The sequence below is a fragment of the Caretta caretta genome, chromosome 13, assembly GCF_965140235.1.
Source record: "Caretta caretta isolate rCarCar2 chromosome 13, rCarCar1.hap1, whole genome shotgun sequence".
Classification (NCBI taxonomy): Eukaryota; Metazoa; Chordata; order Testudines; family Cheloniidae; genus Caretta; species Caretta caretta.
In genome coordinates, this window is record NC_134218.1 from 26,065,087 (window position 1) to 26,079,909 (window position 14,823).

The window sequence follows — 14,823 nt, forward strand, 5'->3', positions numbered from 1 at the left end:
GCAAAACATGTGGGTTCGGCAGGTGTGACTATGGGTTTGAAAGTGCAGTTTAAAACCCATCTTCTATAGCATCAGGCTTCCCAGTTTTCTTCATCCTGTAGAAACAACCCTTTATCCAACGTAATATGCATCTCGATATAACCAGGTTAAATTCTTCTGTGTTGAAGCCATACCCAAAGCAAACAAGTTAGTCCTTGCTTACCATCTTGTCCACAGTTAATCATTCTGAATGCCATGGAAGTTCGGCAGTGCAAACTGTACCTTCAACATGAGGCTTTACATTGGGTTGTGAATTGTTCTGCTGCTGAAATCTAGCTGGCAGAAAGAAAAGGAGTACTTGTGGCACCTTAGAGACTAACAGCTCACTTCATCCAATGTCACTTTGATATTGATTCTTCCCCACAGAAATAGTGGGAGTTGGAGCAAACAATGGTGCGGGAGAGGGGTAGAGGAAGAATTCCCTTTTTAAAGAGTCTGACCGTTTTGACCTGCTCCCCCCGACCCTATTCTCGGGTTGAGGTTCTCATGCTGTGACCTACCCTACCTCCAGTACCTGGGTTTCACCTACGGCTGCAACTAACTCCTTAGGGCTTCCATGTTGTTCTTGGGTGGGCAGAGGGAAAGTTGATGAGAGGATACTAGGCTTCAGAAAGTTTGAGAGCCCCTGTTCTAGGGATGCCGCTTTGACAGTCAGGCTGCTGCCCTCTCTTGAGCCTCAGAACGGCCATCTGCCTGCCTGCCTTGTACATGCAGCTGCTCTGAGGCACCAAAACCCTTCGCCTACGTGTTTCTATTGTGGCAGTTGATAAAGCCAGATCCAGAATGGCTGTCTGATTACTGCAGGGCTAGGGATAAACTCCAATGTCCTCAGCAGATTGGGGCACTGGTGACTTCTCCTTAGGCTAGCAGTATTGTGCCATCCATCCTAAAACAGCCTTTGAATTGGTTTACAGCATCTGTATGCTCTGTGTGTGTGGTTGCAACTCTCTTGTTCTAGCATGAATTCTAGCAGCAAGTTTTTGTTTGTTTTTGTTTGTTTGTTTTTGTTTTTTGTTTAATAAGGTTGACTACCTTCAGCCGGTGGCAAAGGAGGAGCCCCCTACGCCAGCCACCAAATTCCAGTCCATCGGAGTACAGGTAGAGGACGAGTGGCGGTAAGTGAAAGACGCAGGCTCTTTTATTTTATCCCTTTAAACTGCACTTTGACAATTACCTGAGACCCATGTCTCAATACTAACTGTGCTGAGCAGCAGCACGTACTTTTATCAAAAAAAAGTACTTGCTCTGTAATGTAAACAGCTAAATCAATGGGCACTTGAAATAAAAACCGAACCCAAGATGTAATTAGAGATGCACGTCAGTCATTTCGTCTGAATGGCCTAGTGCAGTAAGCAGGCAGCCTTATAATTTTGGCTGTCTGCATGTGCGGTGTGGGTATTTGTGTTTAAGGCGGTGGGGCTGAGGGGGAACAAGGCTCAGCTGCAGGCACCGTAAACAAACCCGTTGCATTGTGTACCAGTGTGTGAATCCAGCCAGTTGGAGGGCTCCCCTTCATTCTCTTGCTCCTGCTCTTTCTGCAGAAACAGCCATTCTCGCAGTATGTCCTCCAAACAGGACGCCGATTCCGATGCACAGGAACCGAATCACTCAAGCTGTAAATCGTCGGAGAGAAGCCTTGCTGATTGTCCCCCGCGCCACAACTCCGTCAGCGTTGATGCCAGTACCAGGCAACCAGCCAAGCCCTCCCAGTTCAAGAGAAATCTCTCCTATGGAGATAGTAGTGACCCAGCCCTAGAGCCTTCCTCTCTCCCTCCTCCAGACCCTTGGCTTGAGACGTCCTCCAACTCACCATCAGAACCAACACAACCAGGAGCCTGCAGGCGGGATGGGTACTGGTTTCTGAAACTGCTGCAGGCAGAAACAGAAAGGTTAGAAGGATGGTGCCGTCAGATGGACCAGGAGACCAAAGAGAACAATCTCTCTGAAGAAGGTGGGTGTTGAGAACTGCATGGCACTCGGGAGGAACATGGGGTGTAACTGGAATGGGGAAAACTTATTTGTAGTGGCGTGATAAACTTGTGGTGGGATAAAATTTAAGAAAACAAGAACTGAAGCTGAGTAACTGGAGAATGTTCCTGACAGTGAGGGTAGGTTTTCACTGGGATAAAAAACCCACGTCTGGGCTGGGTCAGCTGTCTCAGGCTGCGGGGCTAAAAACCCTGCGAGAGCGGACATACTTTGAGACTTGCTAGCATGTGGAACACCCTGACAAAGGAAAGGGGTGGTGCTGGCCAGGAAGGGACTAGATGGGATAAGTGTTAGTCTGATTCTAGAATCACACGGAGCAGGCACAGAGTGAGGTTACTTAGGAAAGTAAACGTGGGTGGTATTGCTACAGTGGGCATGATCTTTACCTAGGGCTGGGAAGCTGCACTGCCCTAGGAGTGACTCAGACACAAATCACTGCTCCGTTGTTTGGGAGGTATGGGATGGCTTACATCATCCCATTTACTCTTCATTTCCCCTCCCCCAGCCTCCATACATCAAGCCAGCTGTTCTGGCTGGCAAGTTGGACAAGCAGGGCAGGGCTGTTCCTACTCTTAGACCTTCCTCACCTGGTTGCTTGCAGGGGCAGTATCAAGGACCAGCTTTGCTCTCCCCCCCATGGCAGGAGCTGTGCTCTGAGCAGCCCTTACTCATTTGAGCAAGGGAGTAATAGGGGATGGGGTCCATCTAGCCCTTAGTAAATATTTCCCAGAAAACTGTTTAATGCTGAACTAAGTCTGAAAGTGTGTTTGGAGAGTCCAGCTCATGCCCAGCAAACCAGACAAAAATACTAAAAACAGTTAAAGCCCAGAAAATGAATAGGTAAAGGATCTGTCATTGAGTTCCTCACTGCCATATGATCCTGCAGTGCATTTGAGAGTTCTTGCTTTGTCTTCAGCTGAACCTCCAGTAGTAAAAAGCCCAAACGCTTCTATTGGTGGCAAGAGAGGACAATGTTTCCACACCTAAGAACACCGCTGAGCACTCTGAGGAAGAGTCTTTAAATCCTGGGACTTCAACACTTCGTTCTGCTAAATATTTATGAACTGCTCAATGTTTAAACCTTTCTGTGAAAAGAGATGGTTGATTTGCCCTCCTCATGATCCTCTTGTATTTTGGAAGAGTGGGTTAAGGTCTGTCTGAGTGCGTGTGCCTGCAGGTCAGGGGCATTGCACATTCAATGGTGGCTCGCCTATAGATTGTGCCTTAAAAGGCTTGTCATTCAACCTTGCTGTAGGCTCTAATCTAATGATTTTAGTGCCCTCTGTTTTAGGAAGCATCGTGCTATAGATATCAATAGTACTGTGTACAAATTGGACAATAAGTGAAGCAATCTATCACAGCTGGAATGCGGCTTCCCTTCTCTGTAGAATTAGGGGTCTCTGGAATTCACTTTCTCTAAATACATATTGGGGAAGAGGGGTTCTAGAGGATATCAAACTGGCTTCTAGGGACAAGTCTATGGTTCAAAACAAAAAAACCTGCAGCAGGTGAGTCTCAGAATCCGGGTCAGCTGACTTGGACTTGCCGTCTCACACTATGGGACTGAAAATAGCAGTGTAGATGTTTAGGCTCAGGTAGCTCCGGCCCAAACCCCAAACATCTACACTGCTGTTTTTAGCCCCGTAGCTCGAGCCCAAGTCAGTTGACCGGACTCTGAGACTTGCTGCCACAGGTCTCTCTTTGCAGTGTAAAGCATACCCAAAAACGATTCCTCTGCCTAGGAACTTCAGTAAAACTCTACTGCAAAAACAGAATCTTGTGGCAGCGTGGCTGTCTGCCATCCTTGATGGGTCTCTTGGCAGTAGAACAAGGGAGAACAAAGTATACAGAGACCTAGGGGCAATGCATCCATTTGTAACAATAGATCGTTTGTGACATGGCTTGTTTAAAACATGAGTGTAAAACACAATTTTGCTCGTGGAACGAGTATAAGCCAATGTGTATAAATGCTAGGAAGCATCTTAACTTTTTGAAAAATTCTTGTTTGCTACATTCAGATGTTTTTATTTCGTATCTAACGTCTCAAATTCCTTTTTCTTTCTTTAGTCTTAGGGAAAGTCCTCAGCGCAGTGGGCAGCGCACAGTTACTAATGTCACAAAAGTTCCAGCAGTTCCGGGGCCTCTGTGAGCAAAACTTGGTGAGTAGAAGTAACTTTGTAAAATGGCAGTAGTCTAACCACAGCTCTGTACTGCTAAGCTGAAGCAGCTCTGTGTATAATACAACCGGGCTGTTTCCTGGTGCTAAAGATGGATGATGCTTTTTAAAATAAAAACTAAGTGGGTCTCACAAGCTATGCGGTAACAGGAGGCTGACTTTCTTAACATGCACTTAGTGTCAGTTTAGCAACCGAAGAGGGGTAGCTTGGGCACCTCACACATTTTCTTGTTGTATGTGTGCAACATTAAAGCCATGTTCTGCCCTGGGATGCCTGCTCGTGATTCTCACTGATATCAGTGGTAGCCAAGCACACCTATTGGGAGGCATAATTTGGCTCGACTATTTATCAGAGGATTGAAACAAATGTCTGTCTGTAATTTGCTCGAGGCTTGAATCCTGGTAGGCTGCAGAGAGATTCTGCATTCCGAATGCCTGCTTGAGCTATGTATTTTATTATTCTGAAATATTTTTTAAGATGAACTGCAAAGGGTTAGCCAAAAATGAAGTGTTTATAAAAAGCCCCCAAACCCTCTCAGAATACGCTTACCCTGCATGGCTGATGGAACCATCCCCACAGTACTGATTCCAGTTGCTTGTAAAATGCTGTGTGTGACTCAGACTTCTTCAAATGTGGCGAAGTTGCTTGTCCTGGCTTAGGTCTCAACAGGACCAACTTAATATTTTTAAAATGTATTTTTAGATTTATCCGAGGGTGAAAGCCCTTCTGATGTTTAAGGAACACTTCAGTCAGGGCTCAGTAGCTTTTATTGAAACCTTCTGGGGAAAATAATTTAGCCTTCCGGGCGAGGTATGAGTCAAACTGCAGCCCCAGTGGACATTTATTGGAAAAGTTTTATGGGCCATGAAAATAGGGGGTAGTGCTGAATGACTGCTTTTGGTTGTGCTGATAGCTGTAATGACATTTGCACTGGCAGAGAATCCAGGGGCCAGACTTTCTAGAAAGCTCAGCATGTTGGGTGCATGCTGAGTATGGAGATCTTTTAAAAATCTGACACCAGATGTGTGTGCTGAGCACTCTGAAAACCAGGTCCATGTGTAGAGCTCAGATTCTTCAGGGACCCAACTCCAGTTCACTTGGAACAGCTAGCTGTTTGGAGAAACTTCTGTCATCTATTTAGAATCTTTCAAGCCAGTTGTGGGTTACTGTTAAACTCCCACAGTTCCATTTCAGAGAGAATGTGTTTTACTTCTGACCAAGTTCTAGCAGAAACAAACAGCTTGTTTGCATTTCTGTGTATCAAGTGGCACTCAGGTTCTCAGGCTTTATCCCATTTGGTCTGATTATGGTTTGTCCAGTTTTGTTATTTCAAGTATTACCATAGCATCTGGATGCCTAAAAAAGAAACCACAAATTTTCTGGTCTCTGAACTCAAACTTAGGACTTCTGGTATGGTAGCTCTGCGGGATTAGCACTAGGCTAAGCAGCCGTCTTTCTTCCTGCTACCAACATGTACTTGGATTCTAGACTGGGTCTCTCCTGTGGTAAATGTTGTCAGGGTTGGCCATGACCAAGGCATTGTAAGTGACATCTGTCTGTCTATGGGAGACAGAACTTTCTCTGGGGCTGATCAGAAGCTGTGGAATGAACTCCCCCAAGTACTAAGGAACAGCATAAACATCACCACCTTCACTCCAAGTGCAAGGCACAATTTTTTGTCTGTCTTCTGTAATGTAAACATATAGCAACATGTATATTTTTGAAAATCCCTATCAAAACAAGATATTCCACTGCACACACGTCTCTCCTGGAGAGAGAATGAGAGTGGGGGAAAAAAGACCAATATGTAGTCACATTGCTTATTGCACTGTTGGAATGTGCTCATACTATGCTGATGGGTACAGTACAAGAACCTATAGAGAAGAGAACATGCACTGTGTGGTGAAGATGAGACATTTTGGTTGTCCTCTTCCTATGGATACTTTAGAGAAATGTCTGCAGTTTCAGTCCCAGCCAGTAGATGTCGACATGAGCTGAGAATTGCAAAGGGTAAAAGTGTAATGTAGCACAGACTACTGTAATCTCATGACTTCGGTGACATGCTGTTTCTGATTTTCTTGTTGATACCCTCTCCCTTGCAGAACCCCAATGCCAATCCCAGACCCACAGCCCAGGACCTGGCTGGGTTTTGGGATCTCTTGCAGTTGTCCATTGAAGACATCAGCATGAAATTTGATGAGCTCTACCACCTAAAGGCTAACAGCTGGCAACTGGCAGAAACACCGGAGAAGAAGGTGAGCATGGGGCAGTTCAGAGTGGCCAAACTATTGTGCACTCTGCTGAGTCAGCAATAGCCCTTCTGTTGTAGCTCTGTGTTCTTAAACTACCATTTCATGGATTAGATTTCTGAAACTGCTGCTGTCTTCTGCTTGCTGCGTAGTCTCTACCTTTTCTTAATGCATGTAATCATAATAATGTTTCCTGCATGTTCAAAAGCAGAAAAGATTACCCCTACATGTAATCTCCTTTGAGGTGCATCAAGAAGATTCCTATAGAATAAATTAAAATGAGTTTTAGAAACTCCTTAAACCTTCAGGGGAAAAGTGTTTGGGGGGGGTCAAGGGTAGATGAGTAAATAGCACACATTTACATAGCGGGAGGTGACAGGCTCTTTGTTAAATGGATGTTGGATAAAGAGGCTAAGTTTTTACTGAATAGGCTGTAATCAGTACCTGTGAGAACCATGTCACTTTAAACCCATGTGTGCGCTTTATTTCTATGCCTACATCAGTTCTGCAATGTGGGGGGACATGAGTTGCATCTCACTATGTATTATAAAGCTTATATTGCACACTGTAGGTCTGCCTCTTAAAGTCCAGCTGTGTTAATCTTCTCAATGTGCTCTGACCCATCATTAAGCCCTAGGAGCAACCTTCAAACCCATATCTGCTTCCTGGGGTGGGATTCTGTGCCACCAGAGAGTGAGACTAAATGCATTGTCTGTTAAATGGAAAGCAGAGAGTAAAAACTGTATGTAACAGAAGTGTCTTGGACCAGAATCCTTTCTCCTCATTCACTTGATGCTCCGTTGCTGAAAGGCATGTCCCCCTTTGGGCCACAAACCATTCCCTCTCCTTGTTGTCTCAGAAGCGAGAGAACTTTTGTATGTGCATTTTTATTTTATGTTTTGTCTGTCTTCTTACTGTTTCTTAAAGGAAGAGAAGAAACCACCCCCTCCAGTGCCAAAGAAGCCAGCCAAGCCCAAAACCCCACTGAACCGGGACAAAGCCTCTGACTCTGTGGATAAGCAACGCCAGGAAGCTCGCAAGCGTCTCATGGCAGCCAAGCGGGCTGCCTCTGTCCGGCAGAATTCTGCCACAGAGAGCGCGGACAGCATTGAAATCTACGTCCCTGAGGCACAGACCCGCCTTTGAGCAAAGGGGAAGAGGAAGGAAACACATGTTTTTCTAAATCATTAAAGAGGAAAAAAAATTCTCTCTGAACTTAGTGTGATTTATTCAGTCTAGAGACGCTGAGCCAACCTGGCAAAGGGCTCCCAATTCGGCTTTTTTTCTCTCAGCTTTAAGTAATGAAGATTTTAAAAAAATTCCACACACAACAAGAACAAAAATTCCCCCTCTTGTTTTCTCTCACTGGCTATGGTGTTGCTGAACAGACTGAAAAGACTCCTGGAAGCCCCAGCCCCTCAGACTTGGAACTTCAATCTTTTTACTTGTTCAATCTAATGAGAATTATTAGCTTGTTTACAAGAAGAGGACGACAAAAAAATGAAGCCTTGAGCACTTGCCATGCTGTGTTCTTTCTCCTTCTCCTCAGCTCTGTTCTTCCTTATCCTTAGGGTTTTTTTCTTCTACCTCTTATTCTACCCTGTCCACCCCCTCTCTCCCACTTTTTGCATGGCTTTGTTTACTGTGTTAGAAATAACCTCTCTTCCACAGAGCTCCCGAAGAGAACATCTGTTCAGCCTGTACTGTTGTTGCACTCTGCTAGCAAGCAGCCTTTCTTTCTTTTTCCTTTAGTGGGGGGGGAGGGTAGAGGGGCAAAGTGCAGGGGCAGGGCAGCAGGGTTCACATATCGATGTATTTGTTTGAAACGGAAGGAGGAAAAGCTCTGTGGAATGTAATGCAGAGTCCTTAATGCAGCCTGGAAGCAAATGTGTGCAATAAGATGGTGATGGGTGCAGCGCTTCGTTGTCTGATTCCAAAAGAAAGAGGGCCCCACTCCAGGCACAGGATGGGAGCTGGAAGGATGATGTGGTGGAACAATGTGACCCCTGTACATACACACACGCACATACACATGCACACACGCACACATACACTTATTTTGTCCCCTTCTACACATTTTATTTTCCTGAGAATCACTTGTTATAAAAGCAGTTGCTACACAGTGGAGACCTGTTTGAAGGGGGAGGAAGAGGGTAATGATAGGGTATTTCAGGGTGGAGGACTGGGTTTTCTACAAAAAGAAGGGGGAGGGTGGCTAATGGCAGGCTGGCAGCCGGCCTACCTGTATGTATGTGTACATATGCACATATACACTTACTAGGATCTGTATATTTAATGCATACACACGTATACATACCCATACACACGTGCAAGTGGTGTATTAAAAGCACCTCAGTGAGAGTGGATGTATGTATAGCATATATTTTTACATGTACTATATCTAGATGTGTGTAAAAGTGTGTGTAAAAATATATACCCTGTGTGTAATCAGATTATTTTTCCTTGTATCCCGTGCTTTTTTTGGTGGGGAGGGAGGGGTTGCTAAATATTTTGATACTCTCCCCAAAAGGAACTCTTGCCCCCAAGTTAAGCAATCATGTTGTTTGAGTGGGGAGATCTTGTCTGTTTCATGTGGGGGAAATCCCAGAGGAATTTAAATCAGGGTGTTGGTGATCAAAAAGGAGAAAAAAATAAAATAAAAACCTAAATCCTATCTAAGTGAACACTGTATACTGTGTTTATGCATATATAGTATGAAAGATTTCTCCTACCATATAAATCTCGTAGCCTGCAATGACCATAAACAGTGGCTCAAATCTAGCATTGGCTTTTAACTTTATGGGTAGAAGATGTTGACTTGCTGGATTTTTTTTTTTAAATAAGGCTTTTTAGAGTTTCTTAGCATTCTAAAACTAGGAACATGTAGAATGTGAGTTCATCTTAATCACATTTCCAAAGGTACCCAGACTGCTGGGGTACTCTCCCCAAAGCAGTTGAGCAGTTGTTTTCTGGGCTCACTGTTAGGGGCTGTAGCCTGTTTTGCTGAGCTGAAAAACCTCTTTAAATGGCGTGGGGACCATTCACACTGCCTCAGTCAATCATACCTGGTCTACTGCCCAAAGAGTTCCAAGCATATTCCCTGGGTTCTGGCCAGGCACAGTGAAGCAGGGCATGTATAATGGGTTTATGGTGGGTAAGATATATTGTCAGTGTCTCAAGCCATGGTAGATAATCAGAAGCAAGTGTATGCCTCTCTGCCAGACTTTTGTTATATCAGTATCTCCTTACTTTCCTGCAGGAATAAGGTTTAATAAAGCAAGGACAGTTGGCTGATAAAATAAAACAAAATTCAAAACTAACCTCAGTTTATAGCTCTGATATTTCCCCCCTTTTAAAAAAAAAAAGACCATATTCTTGGTTTTTGTTTTTTTAATGGGCTTCTTAACCTCTAGGGCACAGTTGAGTTGTTTAAACGACATGGACGTGACTTCTCTGTAATATCTGTGAACTGATGCACTAGACTGTGGGTCTGTAGACGTACTGTATGTGTGTGATTGTGTACTAGTGTATTTCAGTGTTCACTTCAAGGGTTTGAATGCAATCTAAGTCTCCCATTTCTCCAGCATACCTCGTAACCCCTTGAGAGCCAGTCAACAGTTGGGGAGATTTAATTTGCACATGCAAATTAATTTTTTTTCCCCTAATAGGGTGACATGGTAGCAACAGACCTACCTCCTGATCTAGAGCTAATAGCACAGTCATTGACATTGAAATAGGCTTCTGACCATGAAAGGGGATGTTATCATCACCTCGATTATCATCACTTTGTTTCATCTTGGGAGTGGTTCTGGTCCATTCAGTGCAGAAACAGTTCCGTTTCAGGTGTCCTTACCGCTTGACCACTCTCATTTTCCCCAGTCAGCCCCCGAATGGAAAGTAGGTACAACCTCTGTTCTCAAGGTAGTGGGAAAAGAGGAAAGACTGTTCCCAACCTCTAAGATCAGCCTAATAATATAGCAATAGTGTTAATAATTTGGGGGGTGGAGGGGAGGGAGAAGGAATAATGCTGAGTATTTTTCCCTTTCACAGACGGAGCTTCTTGTTTTTAGTAGTCTAAGGAGATTCTCGAAGGAAACAGCCACAACTGAAGTGATTGGAATTACAGGAAATCTATAGTGGTTATGAAAATCCTAAACCTAAAGCTTATTTCTTGAAACTGTGCTTAATAGAGGTTTCTATAGCTCTAATTATCTAATACTATGTGGATGTGATTTTTTTTAATTGTACATACAGTGCTACAATTAACATGATCTTGTTCTTAAATCTTGAATTGTGCGAAACTTCCTGCAATGATCTAGTCTCCTTTACTTCACTTTAGCTCCAGGGCAGAAGTAAGAAGCTGTCTAGCCCCATGTTTGTTAATCTTCCCTAGGTTGTTTTTTTAAAATGTGACTTGAATTCCACAGGAAGCCTTATATCTAGACTGATGCCCAACACTTTGTAATGCGAACCTTGCTGCCATTGTAGACTAGTAAAAAGATGGCACCTTGCTGGTGCCCTTTTGCTTTTGCCTCTTGCACTTTGTGACTTCCAATCTACGCATCAGCTTCCTAGGGTGGGTCCATATGCATAGGAAAACCTACAATGGCAGGGAGTCATACTCTAACACAGGAGGATTAATGGTTTGCTGCAGTCTGCACAGGTGACCAAACAAGTTATAAATTGGCCTGAGCTGCTGTTATGTTGGTTGTATTACAGTAGCGCTTAAGCCCCAAGCAAGGATCAGGGCCTTAGTTCGCTAGGTGCCATAGAGGTACATTCCCTTCCGTAGAGAGCTTGCTCACTATGATTATGATAACATGCAAAACAGTGTCTGACCCAGCCTTGGAATAGCTCAATGGTTTGAGCATTGGCCTGCTAAACCCAGGGTTGTGAGTTCAATCCTTGAGGGGGCCGTTTAGGGATCTGGGGCAAAAATTGGGGATTGGTCCTGCTTTGAGAAAGTGGGGGAGGGATAGAGAAAGTGGGGGAGGGATAGAGAAAGTGGTTTGAGCATTGGCCTGCTAAACCCAGGGTTGTGAGCTCAATCCTTGAGGGGGCCATTTAGGGATCTGGGGCAAAAATCGGGGGTTGGCCCTGCTTTGAGCAGGGGGTTGGACTAGATGACCTCCTGAGGTCCCTTCCAACCCTGATATTCTGTGAGTGGGTAGAAGCATAAGGTGATGGTAAATGGAAGATGCAGTGTATAATGAGCAGTAGTCTACCTACCATCTGCCTAGCCATGGTCCAAAAGAGTTTTCTAGGCATTGTGGGAGAGGAAAGTCATATGAAGGAGGATGTGGCATTGTCTCTGTTGTGATTCTCTACCGTAGCAAACTTGTCAGTGTAAGTGGGGCCCTTCTGTTGGTAAAGAAGCTAGCAGTCTGGTTACTGGGCACTCCTACTTTGTGTAGACTGAAGAACTGGCTTCACAAGAGCGCTCTGTTTTAAAGGGTGAAAGTATCCTCCTGCCTATTACTTCCCACTGCCTAAAGAGGTAGTCTTTATTTAATGTGTTTGGGGAGGGAAACAGTAATATACTATGTATGGTTTGTTAGACACCCTTTCTTGTATGTTCTGATGTATAATCTCGCTCTCTACTTGGCTGTAGCGTATGGGACTCACTCAAGGCTGCTTCTACAAGCTTCTGTGATCATAGTGTGCTTTGGTAGGTCCCTCCCTTATGCCGCTACAAATTGGGTGCACTCTGAAACGAAAGCAGCAACAAATACATTTTTTTTAAAAAATGCTCTAGCAGTAACAAAAAGTGCATTTCTAAAATGTAACGATGGCATGTGTAAGCTGGTATATATCTACAAGCAAAGCTCTGGGTCTTACACCTGTTCGCGTCTGCCAAGCTTGGACAGGGCATAATGGTGGGATGGCAAAGAGGGATCAAAGGTTCCATGCCTTCATCTGCTCTTTTGCCCTTAACTCACTTCCCTGCTGCCAGATACGTGCTTGTTAATGCCCTCCTGGAGTTAGAAACCACTAACTAGGACTGTGCCACACGGTTTAAGAAAACCTCTCCCTGTGTGGAAAAATAGGACAGTCAGTGGAATGTGACTCAAAGCTTCTGGAGTGCTTAGATACATAAGCACTGTGCCCCAGTGGTGAAAATGACCTGGCCGACCTACTAGATGGTGTCCTTGCATTTGGAGGTTTAGACTAGAAAATGCAGGTCTCTTCCAGCTTGATCCTGGTCCATTTCTTGCATTTTAGACTTGGTGTTACGTAGACTTGCGAACGGCTACTTTAGAGAACAGAAAGGCTTCTCCAAGTTCAAACTGAATCTCTACATATGCCATTTAGAATAAATGAATAAAACTCTGGTAATTATATGGATATGGTAATCAGCTTTTTTCCAATGCGCATGGCCACTCTAATGGTATTACATTATTACTTGGAGCTCCTTTCTGTTTTATCAGTAGGAGTGTGTGCGTATATCTTGGCTCTTGTTCTCTGGCCTTTTGTACTAGCAGAATCGATAGGGTTAGGGGACGTGGTGAGTTTGCCTATGCCACAGCTTTCACCATGGGGCTGAATGGATGGCTATGGTTCCTGGTCTAATTCTATCTGTGTGATCACGCTCCTGTGTAAAGATCTCACCCATGTCTTCAACCCCAGTGATGCCAGAAGCACATGGTATTGAGGTAGTTACATCAGAGTATGCTGAAGATAATTGCTGGGTGGTGAGCACTGTGGAGTGGAGTTTATATGAATATATTCCCAGCTTTTAAAAGCACAAGTGCTAATTAGGTGGAGGTGTACTCAGACCCTTGGTCAAAATATGATGGACAGTGCAGAATGGTAAGACATCAAGAAGGCTAAACAATCCTACAAAGGTTTTCATGTGCTGATCCCTGTGAGTATTCGTAGTGGCTGTGCATGCACTCTGCACCCAGGACCAGAAATTTTTCAGTAGCAGTGTCTGTTGATCCATGCCTTCACTGCCTTGTGTTTGCAACCAAGGACATAGGAGGTGGCATGGACCGACCGCCTCTCAAGTTTCTTTTTAACACTATCATTGTGTCACCAGAGGACCTATGACCCACTGAGAAAATGCCAGTGCATGCAGTCTGGCAGACACACCCACCCCACCACTATTCCCTCTGTAGATTCAGCAGTCTACCAAGGGGATGTTCAAGAGCTATCAACCAATCCACACATCATGACTCTCCCCCACCTCTTGGTGGCTGCCTGGCACATTTCCTTCTGATGAGGCAGTTTGACATCAAACAAATGGGTTTTTAGACATTGCATCCAGCAATATGATCAAATTCCTTCCCTATGCCACCCAAAACTCATTTCCCTGTCCCTATTCAGGGACTCCTCTCCCAAGAGCATTCTCAAACAGGAGCTGGACTCTCCAATTCATTTAGGGGCTAGGGAGCCAGTACCTCCTCATTACAAGGGGAGGGACTTTAACTCCAAATACTTCCTAATCCCCCAAAAGAAGAGGGGCTGGAGACCCATCCTGGACCTAAGGTAGGTGAATGACTTCATCTGCCCCTCAAGATTCAGGATAGTTGTCCTCGGCAACACAATCCCCTCCCTGAACAAAGGTGACTTTTTGCAGGTCTCAGTTTGAAAGATGCCTACAGTATTTTCATATAGACCTTCACTCAGTGCACAGGAGATTCCTGGGTTTTACGGTGGACCTAGAGCATTTCCAAAACAAGGTGTTCCCCTTCAGCCTTTCAGAGGCCCCGAGGGTTTTTACCAACATCATGGCTGTGAGGGCAATGCACCTTTGCATCCCTGTATTTCTCTACCTAGACAACTGGCTGTTCATGGAACGATCGTATCAGGAGGTACAGGTAGCAGTCACCACCTTACTTGACCTGTGTCACTCCTTGGGGCTTCTGGGAAATCTAGGAAAGTCAGCTTTAACACCCACAACTACTATAAAATTGTTTGGAGCAAATCTAGACTCTCTCCGAGACAGGCTACTTACCTCAAGACAGGTTTGCCACAGTGACAGACTTCATTATTCAACTTTTGGCTCAGCCCTCAGCTGACAATCCATCTGCATCCGCCTCTGCTTTGATCTTGTGGAATCCCCTCCCCCCTCAGTCTGGCAGGGCTCTGTGGCTCACCTGCAAGGAACCCCACTCTTGGAGAGCTGTAGAGCAGCCACCTGGGGCTCCATTCATTTACCAGGTTTCAGAGTAGCAGCCGTGTTAGTCTGTATCCGCAAAAAGAAAAGGAGGACTTGTGGCACCAGAAACCACTTTGCACTGGACTTTACTGGATTTCATCTTGTTCATTTCAGACCAATTCTCCAATTTAATTCTAGAGACTAACCAATTTATTTGAGCATAAGCTTTCATAAGCTACAGCTCACTGCATCGGATGCATTCCTGTAG

The 14,823-nt window shown here is 44.7% G+C and overlaps 1 protein-coding gene across 4 annotated transcripts in view; it reads left to right on the plus strand.

The window, feature by feature from the left end:
- DLGAP4 (DLG associated protein 4) overlaps positions 1-9,138 on the plus strand; it is a 343,252-nt gene extending 334,114 nt beyond the window's left edge. For all 4 annotated transcript variants that reach the window (XM_048819748.2, XM_048819747.2, XM_048819749.2 and 1 more), the window contains 5 exons: positions 1,063-1,154; positions 1,581-1,990; positions 4,096-4,187; positions 6,308-6,460; positions 7,382-9,138. In XM_048819748.2, the coding sequence (XP_048675705.1) occupies positions 1,063-1,154; positions 1,581-1,990; positions 4,096-4,187; positions 6,308-6,460; positions 7,382-7,600 (966 nt within the window). In that variant the 3' untranslated portion in view covers positions 7,601-9,138. The remainder of the gene's footprint in view (positions 1-1,062; positions 1,155-1,580; positions 1,991-4,095; positions 4,188-6,307; positions 6,461-7,381) is intronic.
- Positions 9,139-14,823: the final 5,685 nt, after the last annotated feature.